The sequence below is a fragment of the Notolepis coatsorum genome (genome assembly GCF_963971535.1).
Source record: "Notolepis coatsorum genome assembly, chromosome: 18".
NCBI lineage: Eukaryota > Metazoa > Chordata > Actinopteri > Aulopiformes > Paralepididae > Notolepis > Notolepis coatsorum.
Genome location: NC_140182.1, coordinates 40986155 through 41009250, shown reverse-complemented (window position 1 = coordinate 41009250; position 23096 = coordinate 40986155). Strand labels below are relative to the sequence as shown.

The 23096-nt window shown below is 45.0% G+C and overlaps 1 protein-coding gene across 1 annotated transcript; it reads right to left on the bottom strand.

The window, feature by feature from the left end:
- Positions 1-75: 75 nt before the first annotated feature.
- Positions 76-22871, bottom strand: epx (eosinophil peroxidase; the record flags this gene model as incomplete). Its single annotated transcript, XM_084334795.1, is given in 18 exon segments — positions 76-857; positions 1632-1728; positions 1922-2005; positions 2845-3009; positions 3460-3671; positions 4454-4691; positions 7458-7628; positions 7878-8136; positions 12698-12858; positions 12939-13356; positions 14152-14172; positions 14178-14351; positions 18397-18526; positions 18704-18836; positions 19860-20035; positions 21749-21839; positions 22399-22486; positions 22854-22871. Coding segments are annotated over 18 exon segments (2694 nt in total). The 3' UTR covers positions 76-799.
- Positions 22872-23096: the final 225 nt, after the last annotated feature.

Sequence of the window (23096 nt, the reverse complement as noted above, 5' to 3'; positions counted from 1 at the left end):
GTGTAAAACCTGAGGGCGGACGTATGTGGTTTTACTTTTGATCATAAGGCCATGCGTGCATGCTCAGCCTTTGTCCTCACTGTAGCAGTCGTAGTGGTTTCAGGTGGGAGTTTTTCCAACAATGACCCAGCGCTCTAATCCATGCAGCCTGGTGGAGCCGGAAGACGCACTACTTCAGCCTCAGGCGGGTCATTGATGTGGCAGTAGATTAAGGTCATCATCACCAGGAACCGCCTGGTTAACCCTGGTACAAAAGGCTCTATTTGACTCCCACACGCCCACACTGGTTTAACAGGTTTACAAGGGGAAACTATAGCACTGGGATCCAACATACTGAGAATGGCATTGTGGTATGAAAATCTGCCAGGAGGAGCGGGCATTCCAGTAAGACCTTTGCCAAGTGCGTCAGATTGGAAGACACTTTTTATGGGCTCGCTAGATTATAATCGGACCGCAACAAATAAGGTTTGACATATTGCTCATGAATTCGCTCAGTCATATTTCACTAAGTGTCACATAACATGTAACCAGAGGACAAAACATAATGTCACTCCCAGGGCGGAGAAGAGTGCCTTTCACTCTTTACAAAGACGGTCATTAACCTACTAGAAGGCTGACGTATAGGGTTACTTTATACATGGACTTAAATTAGACACATCAACACAATCTCAAATATGAACACAGTATAGGCTACTGCAGACTATAACAATGTGGAATGAGTATAAACGTGGAAGACAAAGCCTTTTTTCCCATACGGTACAAAAATAATAGGCTAATCCACCACATTCCTTTAGAATAGTTATCTGGTTTCCTGGCAGCATCCACTGTTCACTGGCTCTTGTTTCTTTCGGAAGTATCTGCAAGAAATAGAGACACATTAAACTAAGGCTAAACTAAACATTGTGACAGTTGTCAATTGTGTTGGGGGGTGGGGGGCTACACATCGGGTGTGTCCCTTCTGTCGAGAGATTCTACTGACAGAATATGCTAGGGCCCAAGTCTAATGGTCGTAGCCGTTTCTTTTTGTTAAATTCTTACTTTTGTACTTAATAAAGACATAACCTTTGTACATTGCATTTAAAAACATATGCCACATATACAACTGGTCTCAACGCTGGTGTAGGTGACCCACAAGGCTGCCCTATTGTCATATTTTGCTGTCACTCTTACACCTTTACATAGATTTAACCCCAGCTTTTCCAATTGGAGCCCATGCTAACCTGAAGTCCAGAGGCAGTCTGTATATTAGGCCTGTATACAATAGCAAGATCTAGCTTCATTTCTGCCCATCAATGAGAGGCTGCATGCTGAGGTGGCATCAGCAGCCTACCTTCTATAACAGATCATGATGATAACCAGCATCAGCAGCCTACCTTCTATAACAGATCATGATGATAACCAGCATCAGCAGCCTACCTTCTATAACAGATCATGATGATAACCAGCATCAGCAGCCTACCTTCTATAACAGATCATGATGATAACCAGCATCAGCAGCCTACCTTCTATAACAGATCATGATGATAACCAGCATCAGCAGCCTACCTTCTATAACAGATCATGATGATAACCAGCATCAGCAGCCTACCTTCTATAACAGATCATGATGATAACCAGCATCAGCAGCCTACCTTCTATAACAGATCATGATGATAACCAGCATGGCCGTTCCTCCGATCACAACCAGAACTGAAGTGACGACTGACACAACAGACGAGGAAGAGGGGTCTATGACTGGAAAAAAAGAAAAACAGACGGAGAGCCAATCAGAATCATAGCTTTCTTGTCACCATGTCAACTGACTGCAATACATTGTGTAATGTGTAATAAATAGATTGCATTGTTGTGGTGGAATAATTGTTTGAGTGAAACAAGATGAGTATAATGTGTGAGGACAAGTAGAGGGAGAAGAGAGGCCTACCTGTACAGATGAAGGAGCCTGCTGTGTTGAGACACGCCATACTCTGTGGGCAAGGGGACATCTGCTCTGCACATTCATTGATATCTGCAAAAGCCAGTCAGAAACCTTGACTAATAGGAATAACTTCAGCATATGGTTCCCAGAGATGGAATCTCCAGAACCACATGTACGTGAGCTTAGGATCAAAGGTTCAGTCTCTCCCGCATCTCCTCTACTCTCCTCTCTCCCTCTTAGCCATCCTACTGTCTCAATGGGGGACCCTGATGTAAACAAGACAAAAGTCTTTCTCTGGTCTGCATCCCCTTAACAATTGTGTGTATTGAGCTGTACTGTACTGTACCCATTCTGCAATCTGTTCATTAAAATGTTCAATCAATCAATAAAGACAAAACACCAAGCGGAGTTGACTGTGTGGTGGAACCGGACTTATCAATTATGGTCGTAGATGGAACGTCATGATCAATACAGGTTTAATAGTGAAACACATAGTAACAAAGTACATGTAGGTTAAATGAGCTTGGCTGAGAGGAGTGTTTCCACTAGGAAACCACAGAGGGAGAGAAGGGGACACTGGCTTTAACAGCAGAGAGGAGTGGGGGTTTAGCCTCTCGGCTCTCACCAAGGTGTGATATTTAAGCTATTGGGACGGACAAACAAAAGGGTTCCTCCACATTCTCACACTTCTTTCCTTTTAACCTATACTAAAATGATGTATTATATGGACAAATCAAACATTTTTGGTTCTGGAATATACAAGAGGAAAGAAATAAAATGTAAAATTGTGAGGTAAACGTTTCCCCTCTGTCTGTCTCACTTCTCTCCCTTTCGAGCGGCCTGCTCTCCTTTATTGAGGAAGCACATCGTATATTATTTGCTTCTACTCTGTGTTCAAACGTTGCGTGTGAAGGCTGACTGAGTAGTACCCTGGCAGGTAGGGGGTCCAGGCCTCCACTGCTGGCTGCTGAGGTCACAGCTGACGGAGGAGGATCCCAGGAGCTTGAAGCCAGAGCCACACTGGTAGAGAATCACGGAGTCACACATCAGAGAGAAGCCAGACTGGATCCTGGGTACTGGACCACAGCTGGGATCTGGGGGTCAGAGGTCAGCCCATGCAGGCAAAGAGTTTTGAATGTAAAACCTATGAACAGACCCAACAGGGTTCAGATATGTACGCTTAGGTTCTGGAAGTATTTTCTTTTTTTAATTAAGATAATTAAGACCGGCTACAATAATTCTATTGTACAACGTAGAAATATGATTGTGGACTAATTTGAATTATGATCAGAGCTTACAAACTTGACCACACTGTGTCTTGGTCACCTCCTCCTGGCTCACCTGTGTTACTTCACCTCCTCCTGCCTCACCTGTGTTCCTTCACCTCCTCCTGCCTCACCTGTGTTCCTTCACCTCCTCCTGGCTCACCTGTGTTCCTTCACCTCCTCCTGGCTCACCTGTGTTCCTTCACCTCCTCCTGGCTCACCTGTGTTCCTTCACCTCCTCCTGGCTCACCTGTGTTCCTTCACCTCCTCCTGGCTCACCTGTGTCTGGCTCCTTCCAGGGCCCGAGGTCCAGATGGGGGATGAGCGGGTGGGAACAGGCCAGCATGTCCTCCGGGCTCTCGGTGCGGGAGAAGGGGTCAGCCGGGACATGTGTGATGTGGCTGTTGTCGCATATGATGCGGGACAGAGAGACGGCGTGGAGGTGTCTCTTCTGGGTGCTGGTAAACACCCCTTTTCTCTCCCACCAGAACCTGAGAGACAAAGACAAGAGTCTTGCTTAAAGGGGCACTTCACCGAAAAACAATGCTGACTTATTTTGCACATAATCTCACACATATCCAAAAACAGTATTGCACACGTTCATTTAGTTTGACAGTTATTGAGAGTAAATGAGTTTGAATATGGCCACCAGTGATGTCATTGGGGAAATTGAATCCTTGTGTTATTTACAGCTTCATGAAATGATGTAGATGAAAAAATAGCAATACCTCGTCTTATAGGGACTGCTACCTTATCATTTCATTGAGCTGTAATTAACATAACACAAGGATTCAATGTCCCTGATGACATCACTGGTGGCCATATTCAAACTCATTTACTCTCAATAACTGTCATTCAATTGTAATTAAATGAATGTGCCAAATAAATCAGCATTATTTTTTGGTGAATTACCCCTTTAAGATGATCTATTCTTGTATATATCGTTAATTGTATAAATGTATAGCAGTTTAATACAGTGTGCAGATCTTATTTTTAACCCATCCGTGTGTTTAGTTAGCCTAGCTTAGCACAATGAATGGAAGCGGTCCTGTCCTAACGTGCAGCCAGATAGCTTTCTACTGAACGCACAAGGAGGAAACTGGTATCTATCTTCTTGTCGCTCTCTGGAGAAGACGATAAGCTAATTTCCCCAAATGTTGGTGTGTTCCTTTAAGAACAACACCTCCTGTGTTTTGCCGACATGTTCTTTTAGAGAGTGTTTGTTACAGTGTTGTTTACAGTAGACACATGCAGCCGTACTGTATCAACTCACCGGTCGCCGTCTCTCAGGGCCTGGAACTGTCTGGCCAGCAGGCAGGACAGAAGTGGTCCGACTCGACCTCCCAGCAGGGCAGGCTCAGATATGGCCCCCACCCAGACGTCGATGTTGTGGGACGTCCCGTAGAGGACCCAGAACTTGTGAGCCAGAGTGGGGTTTCCCAGGATGCCGGCCAGGTCGGACACAGTGTTTGGTACGGAGAGGCCGCAGAGCCTCCGCCAGGAACTGTACCCTGTAGGATGACAGTTACATTTAGTAATTTAGGTGACGCTTTTATCCAAAGTCACATACAAGTTGTGTACAACATGTCAGTAGGAAGGGTACAACTCTGGCAGCTAAGGGTCAGTGATATTGTTTGTCCAAAAACAGTGTCGAACTTGAGTGCATAGTAGTATAGACATATTAACATAGTAGGTAGTAATGTAGGCACAGTAGATTACTTAGTAGCAAAGTACATAATTAGTGTACGAAGGTTAGTATTTTTATATTATTATTATTTTTTAATTTCAGATATTTGATTTGATTTGAAAAAAAATCAATTGATCGAAGAAGTGTGTTTTTAGTTGACAGTGGAAAATTGGGCGGGTTTCAGCTGTCCTGACTGGTGGGAAGTTCATTCCACCATTATGGAGCGAAGACCGAGATGGAAGGCAGGGTTTTAAAGGAATAGAAAGAGAAAGAAAGAGAGAGAGAGAAAGAGAGAGGGAGAGAGGAGAGGATGGGTAGGGTTAACAAGACAATTATAGACAAAGACAACAAGGGAATAACAACATAAAAGTGTCTTATACATAAACATACAGAAACATAACATACAGAAACTCAACTCAATTGCTTATACTCCATGTTCTGTTACCCATACTGTACGAACGATCTACAACTGCCATACTCTGTAATCATAACTACCTACCTCAAACTATAGTCCCATATAGAGTAACTTCTAACTACAGTCATTTATATTTACTGTATATATATTTATCCACATCTGTCTGAATATACCTGCATATAATCCTTTTTATATACATATTTATACACCTGCATATAACCCATATAACTCTGTATGATATCATGTACAATGATGCTGTATATGCCAGATATAGATTCATATTTACTGTATACATAATTTATGTATCCTGTCTGTATATACCTGCATACAGGGCTTGACATAAACTTTTTGGCTAACTAGCCACTGTGGCTAGTGGTTTTCCAAAGTCACTAGCCACTCAGTATTTTCATCAGCCAAAAATCCCCACACTCGCGGCCTTACCCAAAAAGTGTCAGTAGTGTGGTGTGTGATAAAATAACATCTAATCCAATAACATCTGTCCCCACCCGAACACCCCACCCACCCAGACAGTACATTCTCTGTTCCTGTGTAGCTATTTGTGTAATGACAGTATAACAAGTATTGTACTTAGTCATTGTTGCAATGTACTTACTGCATTGAATTGACTCAATACCTAGGAATAAGGTCAGGGTTAGGATTAGGAATATAGTTAGGGTTATTGTTAATGTTAAGGAAGTGTAATGCGGTAAGTACACTGTGTAACAATGAGTATGTAATTACAAAAACTAAGTACAAACTTAATTAATTCAATTGTAGAGCACTGTGATATATTGTTACCAATATTTGCTTTGATGTCTAGTCCTCTATTCAGTGTGTGTGTGTGTGTGTGTGTGTGTGTGAGAGAGAGAGAGAGAGAGAGAGAGAGAGAGAGAGAGAGAGAGAGAGAGAGAGAGAGAGAGAGAGAGAGAGAGAGAGAGAGAGAGAGGGGGGGAGGGGCATATGGGGCAGCTGTCCATGGTGCTGAAAGCTAAGAGCAGAGACCACGTAGTGATAATGTGCAGCATATATTTGCGAGTTGACTGAGAGGGTGGCCACCAGGACTGTGTTAGTCTCGAGCCCTTATGCTTCTTAATGTTAAATGAATGTGACTAGCTAGCTAACAAACACCGTAATATTAGTTTAATAATACAAGTTACATAATACATGTTAGTTTGTTTAATACTTACTCGCACATCCACAAATAGTCGGTCTCTGTCTCATTCTCTTTTCTGTTTGTTGATGGTTTGGTTCACCTGGTCTTTTCACAATATTCCGCCACATTGTAACATTAGCTAACTGTCTGTAAAGTAAACAATGGATGAGTCGGTCGCACTAACCAGTTGAGCTATTATTCGTTCAGCTGTCACACATGGAGGCAACAGTAGACTACAATGTTTTTTTTTCATCGAAAAAAAGTCACCCGCCACCTTGGCGGGTAGAATGACGGAGTTACCCGCCAATGCCGAATTCTACCCGCATTTGGCGGGTGGCGGTTGTTAATGTCAAACCCTGCCTGCATATAATCCTTTTTACATAGATACTATATCTATATAACATATCCATTACCTACTCTTACTAGTTATACAGCTGGCCAGTATGACTTACTACCATACTGTCTTTATACCTGTATCACTGTACATAATACTATAACACTGTACATACATCTGATTAGCACTATTACTCAGTCAGTACTCATTTATATATTTTATAGCCAGTTTAATCACCTGTACATAATACATTGTATACTACTGTACTTTACCGTCGACTAAAGACTCACTTCTTCAACCATTATCTGAAATGATAATAAAAAATAAAAATAAATCTAACCCTGACTAACCTTACTGCACTTGTCCTAATAAACTAACACTGTAACACGCAACACTTTAATAAACATTGTTACTCAGCTGATAGAGTTGTACCTTCTTGCTGTCTTGACGTACAGAACTTGTAAGTCGCTTTGGATAAAAGCTAAATGACTAAATGTAAATGTAAAAATGTAAATGTACTGTCACATTTGCACTGTGGTTAGATGCCAAACGTATTTCTGCTGTAATGTACTTGTGCTGTATAATGACAATGAATTTGAATCTAATCTAATCTAATAAAGACTACAATGTCTTCATGATGCCAACACTGCCTTCTTTATGCATGTCTGAAGAGGAGCCTGGAGGTTACCAGGCAGGCCATGGTCCCGGCCCCTCTGGAGGTTGAGGGCCCCCAGGTCCAGAGGCATCCCTCCCTGGGCCTGGAACAGCCTCTCGGTCAACTCCTCCACCATCATCTGACCGGGGATCTGGAGCTTAGCTGGAGACAGCAGCAGACCTCGCAGCACAGGGTCTATACCACCTGAGAGAGAGAGAGAGAAGGGAGAGGAGAAGAGAAGAGAAAGTGAACTGTGGCTCAATAGAGAGAGCATTTGGTTTCCCTGTGTAACAGGATTAGGGGTTCGTTCCCTGTTTATCTCAATGGGAGGTAGAACACTAACACTGAACAAGGTTAGAGGTTTACCTCCCTATGGGGCCACCCATGCTAAAAGTCTATGTACTCATTTAGGGCGCTTTTGATAAGAGTCCAATGTTATGTAAAGTGACCTACCTTCCTGTATGACCCTCCAGGAGGCGAACAGGGAGTGATGCAGAGGCAGTGGAGGATGCTGGGGGTTGACGGTGTACTCAGGACCCAGCCTGGCCACTACCGGCTGCACGGTGACGTGGGCAAAGCGGAACGCGGCGGCTGCGAAGACGTTGGCGATGCTGGGGTCCACTTCAGGCTTGTAGCCGTCGTACAGAGGCATCAGACGGGAGTTGGCCGTTTCTCCAAGGATCCGGGGCAGGTAATGTTCCCATGTTAAGATCTGTAATGGTCAAAGTTAAAGGTGCCTTTGGTGATGTGTATGTAAACAAATGGGGGGCCCCACTACCAAATATTTTTTCATTCTATGTGTGATTGACTGAGATTTGTGACGTCTTGATGCATATTTGTGGTGGACCCACATTACATTATTACCCACAGCCATAACATTATTGGGATTTTAAAACAATAAAGCCATAACAATAAATGTGAAAATACTTAAGATGTTCATTTTATCTCAATTACAAGCAATCTAGATAGAATATATGGTCGTTTCTTGTGATATCTGTTCAAAACCTGAATGTAATAAATGTTTATCTTGAAAACAGCAGACAGTGAAGGTACACAGTGAACCCTTTTGTTAAACTTTTGCCATATTTACTTGTTTTTACCTACAATTTCCACACTTTCGAGTCCCGTGGACCTGAACACCATGTATGTAATATAAATGTGTAGGGAGGGCGGGGGTGTGCACTCAATGAAAATGTGTTCTTTTATATGTTCTATGAAAAATTATCCAAGGCCAATGAGTAATTTCCCTTTCTGTAAATATGGAAAACGGGTCCCACAGACCCAACATCAACCAAAGGGTTAAAATCTCAATACATATTGCTCCGTGGCTGTTAAAGGTTTATTAATGTTAATGTTTATAAACACTGGAGTGAAACAGATCAATAAAGGTTAATACATGTTAATAAAGTTAATAAAGGTTGATAAAGTTAATAAAGGTTAATAAAGGTTAATAACGGTTAATAAAGTTAATAACCATTAATACGTGTTAATAAAGTTAATAAACGTTAATAGTTAATAAAGTGAATAACATTAATAAAGGTAAATAAAGTTAATAAAGGTTAATAAAGAATAATACAGATCATGTTAATAAAGGTTAATAAAGTTGATAAAGGTTAATCAAGTTAATAAAGGTTAATCAAGTTGGTAAAGGTTAATAAAGTTAATAATGGTAATAAAGGATAATCAAGTTGATAAAGGTTAATAAAGATAATAAAGGTATATGCCTCTTTTATTTATATATTTTTTTAACTTATTATTATTATTATTATTATTATTATTATTATTATTATTATTATTATTATTATTATTATTATTATTATTATTATTATTATTATTATTATTATTATTATTATTATTATTATTATTATTATTATTATTATTATTATTATTATTATTATTATTATTATTATTATTATTATTATTATTATTATTATTATTATTATTATTATTATTATTATATTTATTAAAAAAATATATATACAATGGGGACCGGCCACGTATATATACAGGTTTCGGTGCCATGCGTTGTGGACCAGAGGTACGTATATAGCCGTGGCATTTGTTATTGCTGTTATTCCATTTTAATAACCAGCTCAAGGTCGTCGACCGGCTCTGCAGATCTACCCTAGTCTGTGGAATCGAGAACATGCAATACCGGCCAGATCCTCTTAGGGGCGCCATCGCTCCACTGCAGTATGCCCTGTGGGGGAATGAAAAACTTTTTTTTTTTCATTCAGTTTCAGTTTCATTGTAGTCGGATCCTGAACCAACACAATGCACCGTGGATTACGTTTCGAATCGCAGATTTCACCATGGAATAATGGGATTTATCATCAGTCAATGGACCTATCGATCTACCAGATGCCGATTGATAACGGGGAAATGCCCGGGGGTATCCCACGGGCTCACGGTAAGACCTTTTTCACCTAAATTACAGCCGGATCAGACCTTGCTGTGAGACGCAAGCAGTCGATCAGTGAATGTGGCTAGTTACACGGACACTGTATTGGTAATCAATAATACTAAACGACGTCCCCGTCCCCCCCTTCATGCATACATGCTCTGGGACAGCCCGGATCATATGCAGTTTGAGTTATTTTATTAGCATATATAAAACGGAAATGCCGTTGAATATAACGTTAGTAGCCATTAGCTCCATAACTAGCTTTCCAGAAAATATATAAGACAAAATCTGCGATAAAGCTTATATTCACGGCGCTATAAAATGACAACCTACCGATGATTTTTTTTTTCTTTAAGCCATTTTGAAGGGATGGTGTATGAACTCAATTGACAATGAGAATGGACAGATAGCAACACTATAAAGCATAGATATAGTTGTACAAAAACCCACACGTTTGTTTACATTCCCCGGTCCTCTAGCCACTAATTAGACTAAGCCCAGTGGTCGCGAAAGTGTTTTCAGGCACCCAGAAAAGTGGCAATTTTTTTACTTGAACTTGAGGACTGCATACCTTTTTTTTTTAAGCATATCTTTATACTTTATACTTATAGCACATGCATAAGCCTGGTCTCTTTTGAAAGATAACATTCTGAAGTTTCTTACACAATAAATCACGTTTAGTGCTAATGAAATAGAGTAATTATATCCCAAAAAATTGGTATAAGCTGGGAAACACTGTGGGTCCATACTACCCTGTCAAGGCTAACCGCAGTAACTTGAAAAAAGTCAAAATTTAGTTATGAGTGAAATTGACCTTGTCAATAAATGTTTTATCTTGTGACCAAGTTTCAGATGTTAATGTCGCTCAGTTTTGGAGATATGGGGGTTTAAAAACTGCAGTAACTACAAAATCACACTAAAAACCCAGGCAGACTGCAGTAACTTCCAAACAGTGAAAAATGGCTTTAAAGTGTTTTGACTTGCCATCCAAAATGTGTTATAGGTAGATAGATGATAGTACCCAGATTTAACATGTATTAATGAAGTAATCTTTAGGCATACAAAAATATGACATAATTATTTTAATTAACCCCAAAAAAGCAGATACTGCACTCTGCTGCACGATTTCCTTAAATAATTATACAGGTAATGTACAGGCAAAGTGCAGTAACTTCAAATACAATGTTGTTTTCCGTCCAGCTTTCATAACTTAACCTAGTCATTTTGAAAATGAAATTTAATACCTGAATATATTGGAATGATGATGATCCAAATAAAATGGCTAGGTTAAGTTATGAAAGCTGGAGGGAAAACAACATTGTATTTGAAGTTACTGCACTTTGCCTGTACATTACCTGTATAATTATTTAAGGAAATCGTGCAGCAGAGTGCAGTATCTGCTTTTTTGGGGTTAATTAAAATAACTACGTCATATTTTTGTATGCCTAAAGATTACTTCATTAATACATGTTAAATCTGGGTACTATCATCTATCTACCTATAACACATTTTGGATGGCAAGTCAAAAAACTTTAAAGCCATTTTTCTCAGTTTCACTGTTTGGAAGTTACTGTGGTCTGCCTTGACAGGGCAGCATAGCCTGAAGTGTTATGTAGTACAGGTCCACATTTCATAAAAATCCGTTCAGAAATGGGTGATAGAGCGATTTTGGTAAACTGTGTACAAAAAAGTTCTCCAGTAATCCATTTCTTCATTGACGGCAATGCATTCCGTGTGTTTTTCATTTCCTGTTTTCACTCATAACACGTGGGGTATCATTGGAAAGGTAAACTCACTGGCTACAACCCTGTCCAATAGTTTTCGCAATCGGCTAATGATTGACAGTTCCAAAGCCTCGGGAGTCAGGGGTGGTAATCATAGGCTTGCGTGTACAAAGTTGCACGCCTGACATATCGGCATGTAACTCGAGAACCGCTGAACGGATTTGGTCGGGTGAGGTGGCATTCGAACGACAACTAATTGTTTTATAGAAAATGCAGACCCGAGCCGCTAGGAACCGTCAAAGTGCTGTATCGTGCCGGTAGGAAAATCGTCCTAAAAAGGTTAATAAAGTTAATAAGGTTAATAAAGGTTAAGTAAGGGATAATGTCGCAAAATAATTGACCGACACAGAGTTTAAAATACCGAGGCGCAGCGCCGAGGTGTTTTAAACGTCAGTGAAGGTCAATTATTTTGCGACAATGATCGAGTATAGCTATACATTATCCCGCTTATTACATGGCTAACTTACTAACAATATACCTAATTCATTTTACATCGACAAGACGAGATCAAATGCAGACGCAGTTCTGTTCTGGCTCCGCTGTCATCGTCACACACACTCCGCTGTCAGTGCAGCCAGCAGGTGTGTCTGATTGGCTGCACTGATGCAGTGTGTCAGTGGCCTTGATTGCGCACAGCTGCGCACAGCGGTCATTATTGTTCGGCAGAGGTCCGTTATCGAGTAATATCGGACCTCTGACGAGTGCTATTGACCAATCACAAGCAAGCATTTCGTCGAATGTGAAAACGCCATGTAATAATAAAGGTTAATAAAGGTTAATAAAGGTTCATAAAGTTAATAAAGGTTAATAAAGTTAATAAACGTTAATAAAGGGTCATAAAGATTAATAAAGGTTAATAAAGTTCATAAAGGTTAATACAATTATTGTTAATAAAGGTTAATAAAGTTCCAAATAGGGTGTTTTCCTTCTACAGATCAAACTCTTCAATAATTTGTGTGAAGAAACCCCACAACATTGATATGGTCTAAAAGGGAAAAAAAGTTTAGTTTTTTATTGTAGCTGTAAGCCCAATGGGTTGTATATAGTGACAACAAGGGGGGAGGTAGCAGTGGCCGCTGCAGCACCTGGTGCACGGCTCCCATGATCTTGCGGGCCTCCTGGTACAGAGTGTCGGGGCTCCAGTGAGGGTTGACCAGGTGGAGCTCCTTCACCAGGCGGTTGTGTTCCCTGAGGAACACCGTGTGCAGCGCGATCATCCCCAGGTGCTCATTGCCTCTGGAATCACCTGAAAGAACACTGAGCGTGAACAACATCTTCATTGATGGCTGCACACGTAGAGATTAGAATGACTCATGGTTGTTTTACCAGCTTGGAAACAGGACGAGCTGTTCCCGTGGCGTGCGGGTGTGTGCGGTGCCTCCGGGGCGGTGTTCTCGCGGTGCACGGGCGTGTCCGGAGCCTCCGAGGCGCTGGCATTGTTTTGTCTGCGAGGGCCGCAGGGGTCCAGGTGAGCCTGCAGGCTCGGCAGGAAGGGCATGTAGGCGAGGCCCCGGTCCGAGTGCTGGGAGTTGTGGGCCATTGAGCCGAGAGGACAGGAGCGGTTCCGTAGGGCGGAGGCCAGGCTGGCCGAGCTGCCGTACACCATGCTAGCGTCCACGAAGGAGGTGATGGCGTTGAGCTGCTCCCGGTGGAGGAGGGGCTGTGCCCTACCCATACAGCTCGGGGCAGAGCGGAAGAAAGGCATGCAGCTCTGGATGCCAGCGCGAGGGTCTGACACGGGGATCTGAGAGGAGAAAATTAAGTAAACCATATGGTTAAAATAATGACAATGTAAATGAAAAGACGACCATAAAGATAATAAATAAAGGACCAGAATAAAATTAGACCCATACCACCATGTGTCTGAACACAAGTTTTCCTAATTTCATAAAAAGGCATTATGTCAAATGTTTTAAATACAAATTGGTACATTTTGAAGAATAATAAAGACATCTAGGGAGGGTGACCATTTTAACTCAACTAATACGGCCAACTAACAATAAAGGCAAGGTGGCCCACTCATTCAGCTCTTCTTTACATCGATCCAATAAGGTGTAATATTTCTTGAGAACAGAGACCTAAGGTTTAGTTATGAAAATACCAAGGTACAGTAGTTAAATCATGTGTTTGACCATTTAAAGGGAAAGAGTGTCTGAGGTAACCTTTTTTGAAGATTTCACTTAGAACTTGAATATCTACTGAATTGTTCTAATATTGATGTGACATTGTAGCAGAGAGGAGATTGGGTAAGAGATACAGTATATAACAGAAGGTCATCTGCATAAAGCGAGACTTTGTGATGTAGATGGTCATGTGTGATGCCTTGGAAATTGCTATTCACTACGTAGCCATATAGTTAATGGTAAATAAAAAGAGGAATGCAGGAATTGACCAGATCTCAAGCCCCACCCTCTTTCCCTTGATCCTCCCATTACAATGGTTGCTTTCCTCTGACACACTTGAGGGAAGCAACAGTTGCGATCGGAGGATCACAGAAAAGAGGACAGCGCTTGAGATAGGTCAATAGCAGGGCGTGCACCTGTATGGGGAAGCAGGGACGCTGCAGGTGCGGGTGCAGTCCGCTCCGGTCAGGAATGCAGCGGTGCTGGGGCTCTGGGGCGTCAGGGCCAGGTCGTGGTCTATCCACTGGCCCCACTCCACCAGCAGGTGGGACAGAGTGGAGTCCAGAGAGATGTTGTCATTGTGAGTGTAAAGTACTTCCTGGGACACCAGCCGCACCTGAGGGGACGAGCGAGGCTCTGGTTATATATTCATAGTGGCCAATCGCGTCTCGCTCTGCCATTATGAGATGTCATCTCATGCACCTATTGTGCATGTGAAAAAGTTGCACATGCACGTCACTTGCACGTGACCACGCCTACTACCGTGTGTGCCTACAAGACACAGGAAGTGGTTACGTCCACGCCCTTCTTCGTATTTTTCCAGCGTGAGATTGTTCATATGCATTTCAACCAGTGGAAATTATTATGAAGCGAAAGGAGAAATTAAACAAGGTTGGACGTTCGCCGGTGGTTCGCCAGCCCCCGGACCCTCTTCGGCGCGTCCAGACGGAACGTCTGCCCTTTTCGGTCTGTCCTCGATTCTGGCAGTGAACCGAGGGACTTCGCGCAGCGTTTGGCGGTCGAGCTACGCCGCGCACAGGTAGGGGGGCCGACACGGCAAGTTTTAGTACTAGCGTTTTCACTACTGCTTGTTGTCCCATGTGACGACCGGGCGGTGTGATGGCACGGGGGCTGTGTATTTGGATGAATGTGACATGTTGTCAAATGTTTTCCATTTATCATGGCGCGCGCAGCTACTACTAATTCTGTTGCTTTTCGGGACGCTGCTCCCACGTGTTGTCCCGCCGGTATCTGAGGCTTGTCTACCCTATGCATTTATGAATCTATTCATTGAAAATGGGGGACCCTGATGTAGACAAGACAAATGTTTTTCTCTGGTCTGCAGTTGTGTGTATTGGGCCGTGGTAAGTGTGCCCATTCTGCAATCTGTTAATAAAGTTTTCATTCATTCATTCATTCATCCCTTACACGGGTGGACGGTCTGATGACGGGGCTCAGGACAGGTGTGCCGCACTGGAGGTTATTGCATGACTACTAGTGAGGCAGTGCTTCACTAGTAAATAGAATTGGCCAGCAGCCGCCACTGGTGTGCTGTGCTTAGAAAAGCGGGTGGCATCGGTCCTTTGTCCTGACATGGTAGAGCGGTATCCCGCCCGGTAGCCGACGCCAAGGGGCGAGTCGGCCCGGCAGGTGGCTGAGTGGGCTGTTGAAGCTTATACCGCCTCAGTACAGAATTTAGCAGCAACTCAATTGGCTGTTTTTCTGTCGAAAATGGTGTCGGGTGATGGGGTCTTAGGACTAGCCGACGTCAAAACCATTGCGCAAGGTTTTGAGGTTATTCAGCTTTTGACCCAGCCGCAGGCAATAACCACAGGGAGGGCTAGGATGCTGTCGACTCTTGTTCACAGACATCTTTGGTTGGAGCAATCTCCCCGGTCAAATACCGCGCGGGCGGTATTTGACCGGGGCCCCACACCGCGCAGCCAGAGGTGAGAGCACGGTCTCGCCAGCGGCTGCGGCGAGACCCCCGACCGGCGGCCATGTGTCCCCCGCCTGGGATAACCTGGACACAAAGAGAACAGGTTATCACGGTGCCGACAGCCTCGGCGGCCGAGGGATCGACTGTATTAGATGGGCACGCCCTAAAAAAACGTTGCCATCTAGCTATGTCTAGCACGCTCACCATTCACTCCCCCCCGCTACACTACAGGATTCAGGGCTCTGTTGTGTCCCCTCTGGCTGCGGGCCACGTTCTTCCAGTGAAGCGCAAGCGGCCCCACATATCACTTCTCATGGAGACAGGGGCTGACACCCAGCTGCTAGCTAGGCCTGGGTCTGTCTATGAGAATGCTGTACTGTCAGGAGGCTCCCGCACCACACGTCCTGCGTCTGTGTTTGGTGAGCCTGGTGTTGTATCTGACGACGGAGCAGGGTTCCCTGTATCAACATTTTTTTGTCAGAGGGGGAACTCTAGGCCCAGGAGGTCGCAGCGTGGGTTCCCCCAGCCCCGCCCTCGCCAGGCCGGGTATTACATTAGTGCCTCCCCCATCCGGACTTCCGATCCCGCAGTGGTCAGTCAGGCACACGTAATTTAGGTGGTAGTAATATCACTACAGGGACGGTGTGTAGGGACTCACCCTATCGGGCAGCGTGGGGACCACACACCATGCATGTCCAGCCGCAGAGCAGGCTGTCCCCAGCAAGCTAAGCCGGGAAGATGCTCAGCGGGGGAACAACCTCATTCACCGTGGGTGATGAGCGCTCCCCCCGTATCAGACCGCCCCTTTTTGTCAGGGTCCCCCTTGGGTGCGATTGCCTCGTTGGTAGAGTCAGGGTGCGATATCCCGACTCTGCGAGACACCTTGCTCGCGCGGTTGGCGAAACCAGGGTTTGCAATGCACAGCGGGAGGGACCGGGCCACCTGTCTTAACGATTCTTAACGAACCGGCGCCAGTTGGCGGCGGGGGCGCTTTGGGATTTTTACTACGTATGGCTACAGTAGTGCCATATGTCGGTGTGGATGGAGAGAACGCTGGGGGCGGGGCTTGTGTTACAGTTTGCACACCCCCACCCTCCGTTTTTGGGTTTGGTACAGACTCTATTGTCAGAGTCCGCGGCAGTGACAGCCCTGGCCGAAGAGATTCATTCTCTGCTGGCGAAGCAGGCCATCGTCGTGGTCCCATGGGAGGATGCAATGAGTGGCGTTTACTCCCGATATTCTCTGGTGCCCGAGAAGTCAAGGGGGTGTCAGACCCATACTGGACCTGTCCCATGGAAGGTTCAGAATGTTGACCGTCAAACACCTGTTAAGCGCAGGCCTGGAAAGGCTGTTGGGGGGCCCCGTTTGTCTTTAAGACCGCGTTCCTTTTGGCCATCACCTCCGCTAAACGCGTGGGTGAGCTGTGTGCTCTCTTGGTGCGGTCAGAGTGCCTGTCTATTCGAGCTGATAGCAGTACGACTCTGAGGCCTAATCCGGCCTTCGTGCCAAAGAATATCCGGAGCTCTTATCGCTCCAGGGATGTTGTGCTTCAGGCGTTTCACCCTCCTCCTCACACTACCGTGAGTTGGAGGCGAGCCTTCACCTGTTGTGTCCTGTCCGTGCGCTGAAGGTTTACCTTAGTCGCACGCAGGATCTCAGGGCTACCGATCAACTGTTGTTTGTTACGGTGGCTCTCACGCGGGTAAGGCGCTGTCCAAGCAATGCCTGTCACATTGGTTGTGCGAGGGCATTGCCCTCTGCTACACTTTGGCTGGACAGGTTCCCCCCGCAGGCGTCAGGGCACACTCCACTGCGCTGCGGCCTCCTGGTCCTCCCCGGGCCCTTTTGTTAGGTTTTAATGTACAGTACATGTTATGTGGCTTCACCTTCTGATCCACCACTAACCAGACATAAGGCTCTTACTGGGGGCAGGCTGAAGTACCTTAGTAACCCAGACATAGGGCTCTTACTGGGGGCAGGCTGAAGTACCTTAGTAACCCAGATATAGGGCTCTTACTGGGGGCAGACTGAAGTACCTTAGTAACCCAGACATAGGGCTCTTACTGGGGGCAGGCTGAAGTACCGTAGTAACCCAGACATGGGGCTCTTACTGGGGGCAGGCTGAAGTACCTTAGTAACCCAGACATGGGGCTCTTACTGGGGGCAGGCTGAAGTACCTTAGTAACCCAGACATGGGGCTCTTACTGGGGGCAGGCTGAAGTACCTTAGTAACCCAGACATAGGGCTCTTACTGGGGGCAGGCTGAAGTACCTTAGTAACCCAGACATAGGGCTCTTACTGGGGGCAGGCTGAAGTACCTTAGTAACCCAGACATGGGGCTCTTACTGGGGGCAGGCTGAAGTACCTTAGTAACCCAGACATGGGGCTCTTACTGGGGGCAGACTGAAGTACCTTAGTAACCCAGACATGGGGCTCTTACTGGGGGCAGACTAAAGTACCTTAGTAACCCAGACATAGGGCTCTTACTGGGGGAAGGCTGAAGTACCTTAGTAACCCAGACATGGGGCTCTTACTGGGGGCAGGCTGAAGTACCTTAGTAACCCAGACATGGGGCTCTTACTGGGGGCAGGCTGAAGTACCTTAGTAACCCAGACATGGGGCTCTTACTGGGGGCAGGCTGAAGTACCTTAGTAACCCAGACATGGGGCTCTTACTGGGGGCAGGCTGAAGTACCGTAGTAACCCAGACATAGGGCTCTTACTGGGGGCAGGCTGAAGTTGTTGTAGGCGTGCTCTGGGTCCCAGCCCCGGGGCATTCCTCTGGAATCTTCATACTCTGGAGGCAGCCAGCGGGAATATGGGGTGTTGGCAGCCCCCCACTTAGGATGCTGTCTGAATGTGGCAATGGGACACATACACAGTTAAGCCTGCTCAAATGAGAGGTGATTCAGTCATGAAGACATTCTCAATCTGGGGATGGAAATCATTCTTTGGTGTCAAAGGTCACCATTCTGTCCATGCTTGAAACAAAAAGGTTGACATCCACTGCTCTGTGACTGATGACCTCACCTGCTGTTGCATTCCCCAGTGAAGGAACGGTATCTCTCAGACAAACAGTCAGAGTGACAGCGAGGCCTCTGCAGCTCAGAGGAGCAGCCGGTTACCTGCAGCACAGTCTCCACGTCTCTTTCACTCAGCAGCTCTTGGGGACAAGCAGGTAATAACATGTAACTCTTTATACAAGTGGACGACTGAAGACTCAGTATCCGTAGGGTTGGGTTGGGTCATGGTGTGGGTGTAGTTACCAGTAGTTACCAGTAGGGCTGGGTTGGGTCATGGTGTGGGTGTAGTTACCAGTAGTTACCAGTAGGGTTGGGTTGGGTCATGGTGTGAGTGTAGTTACCAGTAGGGTTGGGTTGGGTCATGGTGTGGGTGTAGTTACCAGTAGTTACCAGTAGGGCTGGGTTGGGTCATGGTGTGAGTGTAGTTACCAGTAGGGTTGGGTTGGGTCATGGTGTGGGTGTAGTTACCAGTAGTTACCAGTAGGGCTGGGTTGGGTCATGGTGTGGGTGTAGTTACCAGTAGTTACCAGTAGGGCTGGGTTGGGTCATGGTATGGGTGTAGTTACCAGTAGTTACCAGTAGGGCTGGGTTGGGTCATGGTGTGGGTGTAGTTACCAGTAGTTACCAGTAGGGCTGGGTTGGGTCATGGTGTGGATGTAGTTACCAGTAGTTACCAGTAGGGCTGGGTAGGGTCATGGTGTGGGTGTAGTTACCAGTAGTTACCAGTAGGGCTGGGTTGGGTCATGGTATGGGTGTAGTTACCAGTAGTTACCAGTAGGGCTGGGTTGGGTCATGGTGTGGGTGTAGTTACCAGTAGGGCTGGGTTGGGTCATGGTGTGGGTGTAGTTACCAGTAGTTACCAGTAGGGCTGGGTTGGGTCATGGTGTGGGTGTAGTTACCAGTAGGGCTGGGTTGGGTCATGGTGTGGGTGTAGTTACCAGTAGTTACCAGTAGGGCTGGGTTGGGTCATGGTGTGGGTGTAGTTACCAGTAGTTACCAGTAGGGCTGGGTTCGGTCATGGTGTGGGTGTAGTTACCAGTAGTTACCAGTAGGGCTGGGTTGGGTAATGGTGTGGGTGTAGTTACCAGTAGGGCTGGGTTGGGTCATGGTGTGGGTGTAGTTACCAGTAGGGCTGGGTTGGGTCATGGTGTGGGTGTAGTTACCAGTAGAGCTGGGTTGGGTCATGGTGTGGGTGTACACCATCTCTCTGATCAGCTCCACTGTATTGTCCAGCAGCTCTGCGGCCAGGATGTGAACCCTGGTTCCGGGTCCAGTCTGTTTAAACTGAGCCAACAGGTCGCTGGGTTTCAGACCCCCTTCAGACAGAGACTTCTTCACCCTGGAAAGAGTTGGTCACAGAACCAGTTTTTAGGACGAGTTCATTCACATCCGCACAAGTTTCTTTGTTCTTTTTCATTGTTATCACTTTCCGTGTGTGACGTAGCGCTGTTCTAGTCCTAGTGTTTGCTGGTTAGTGAGGGTTCTCCTGGCGCTAACCGCATTCTCCCACCTACAGTTTCCCTTGTATGTATGCCACCTGTCGCCGCCAAATTGTGATTTTGAGAAAAGCTCCGCTAAACGTATACGTAAACGTAAAGTAAAAAAATAAGAAAAGAAAAAAAACAGCGGGACTACACTGTGACTACAGACGACACAGAGCGAGAGGTTGAGTGGAGGTGGGGTTGGGTCTTGTTGAGTGGAGGTGGGGTTGGGTCTTGTTGAGTGGAGGTGGGGTTGGGTCTTGTTGAGTGGAGGTGGGGTTGGGTCTTGTTGAGTGGACGTGGGGTTGGGTCTTGTTGAGTGGAGGTGGGGTTGGGTCTTGTTGAGTGGACGTGGGGTTGGGTCTTGTTGAGTGGAGGTGGGGTTGGGTCTTGTTGAGTGGAGGTGGGGTTGGGTCTTGTTGAGTGGAGGTGGGGTTGGGTCTTGTTGAGTGGAGGTGGGGTTGGGTCTTGACTGCCTTGTGCCAATTTTGTCCTGTTTCACATAAACACACGGTTCCACCTCACCTACACCTCAGGCCAGGATTATTATCGCCCCAGTGATACAACGTGGGAAAGGAGAGGGCGACAAGTATTAACAAGTCATTCTTATAGTGTGAGATTTAGTGTGAGATGTTTAAAGGGGCACTTCACTCATTTCATTTCAAACCTTTATTTAAACTCAAAAGGCAACTGAGGTGTCCCTCATTTACAGTCACGTCGAGTGTACATACAGAAAAAAGCAAAAAAAAGGCATATAAAATCACACATAATATAAAATCATATCAAGGTTTTAAACTCACAACATAGGGGAGAATCTCAAGCTTTACGGACTGTTTGGAGTTAATTCCATGAGCTCATAGCAAAATGCAGATTTACCCTGTTCCAATCTCTGAGGACCTTAAGGAGCAGCCAGTCGCTAGAACGGGTTCCATAGGTACCAGAATTCCATTCCAATAATAATGGAGTATAAGGAGGTAGCTTACCAATAAGGGCCTTATAAATATATGTTGCACATAATCTCACACACATCGGGAAAAAAAACTCAAAACAGTTTTGCACACATGCTTTTAGTTTCACACTTATTGAGAGTAAATTAGTTTGAATATGGCCACCAGTGATGTCATTGGGAACATTGAATCATTGTGTTGTGTTAATTACACCTCAATGAAATTATGATGAAAGAATAGCAATACCTTGTCTGATAGAGACTGCTAGCTTATCATTTCATCAAGCTGTAATTAACACCAACACAAAGATCCAATGTCCCCGATGACATCAATGGTTGCCAACTTCAAACTAAATTAATGTGTGCAAAACTATTTAGAGTTTTTTTTTATGTGTGTGAGATTACGTGCAAAATAAATTAGCATTGTTTTTTGGTGAAGTGCCACTTTAACCTTTTCACTGCCGCACGACAGCAGGTTAACCCTTTCACTGCCACACGACAGCAGGTTAACCCTTTCACTGCCACACTACAGAAGGTTAACCCTTTACTATCACACTACCGACCACCTTAGACAAGAGGGAAATCAACAATAATAGTAATAAAATAAATTCACTGTCACATTTACCTTTCACTTGTGTGTGCGTAAGCAGCATCAGTCAGTTCAATAGCTCTTTGCAAAGCCTCCTCTACAAACCTGGACCCCAGATAGACTGATTCTGGGAATGACACAGAGTTTTAGTCTGCTCTGCAGCATATATGACAAAGACATGCTAATACTATGGTTGGATACTTGGATATCTTGTCTTGTTAATAATAGTCTAACACAAAGCTGTCTATTGTGTTCCATTCAAATCAAATCAAATGTATTTGTAAAGCCCGCAATCACAAGTTAATGTCCCCATGGGCTGGGAAAGTCAAGAAGAAACATGACAATAAATCAAGAACAAAAAACCCATCATGAAATCCAAAACAACACTCCCAGACATACCCCAGCGAAGGTAAGGAAAAACTCACAAAAAACCTAGCAATAGGAAAAAAGCACCACAGGCAATGTGGAGGAGAGAAACCTTAGAAGGGCAGTTCAATGGGGGATCCCCCTTCTTGGATGTCGGTGATAGTAGTGTTGCTATGGAGGATCAATGCATTCTGTCCCTATGCAGTGTAACGTGTGGTCCCTTCTATCCAGCGTCGGACCCTAAGTTGTGATCTACCCCTTGTTGTCACCAAGACAAATTCCTTCATTGTATTTGGCAAGTAAACTTATTCTGATCTTACCTGAGGTGTTGTTAAACATCCCATTCAGCGTGGCGGGCTGGGGGAAGGACAGAAGCACCAGAGCCAGACCAGGCAGACAGAAAGACACCTACAGCAAAGCAATACAAGGCATTTTATAAATACAATAAGAGAAGGTGCATTGTTATATTGTTATATAAAGGGGCAACAGTGGATCAGGAGGTAGAGTGGTCGTCTGGTAATCTGAAGGTTCCCGGTTCGATTCCACCTCCTCCTCCCGACATGCAGCGTGTCCTTGAGTGAGACACTTAATCCCTAACTGCTCCCAATGAGCAGGTTGGCACCTTGCAAGGTTGCCTCTGCCGTTGGTGTGTGAATGTGTGTGTGTGAATGTGAGGCATAAATTGTAAAGCGCTTTGGATAAAAGCTCTATTTAAATGCAGTCCATTATGTCAGATCAGTTCAAGTCAACGAAACAGTTGTAAATAGAAACTCACCATGAGTGCTGTGTCCATCTGGGTCTCTGAAGGTTTCAGAATGTCTCTCTCTCATTTGAAGTTTACATAATCTGAAGATAACAGGTGGTTGGTAACATCTCACCACTGCACTGTTGGTCTGTATGGAGTATGAACCCTTCTGAGGACAGGTGTGTGGTTGTGCTGCCCTTTATATGGCAGCAGCGGGGGCCAGCCGCTATGTGCAGCATCCTCATATCTGTCCCTCCGGTGATGGACACTCAA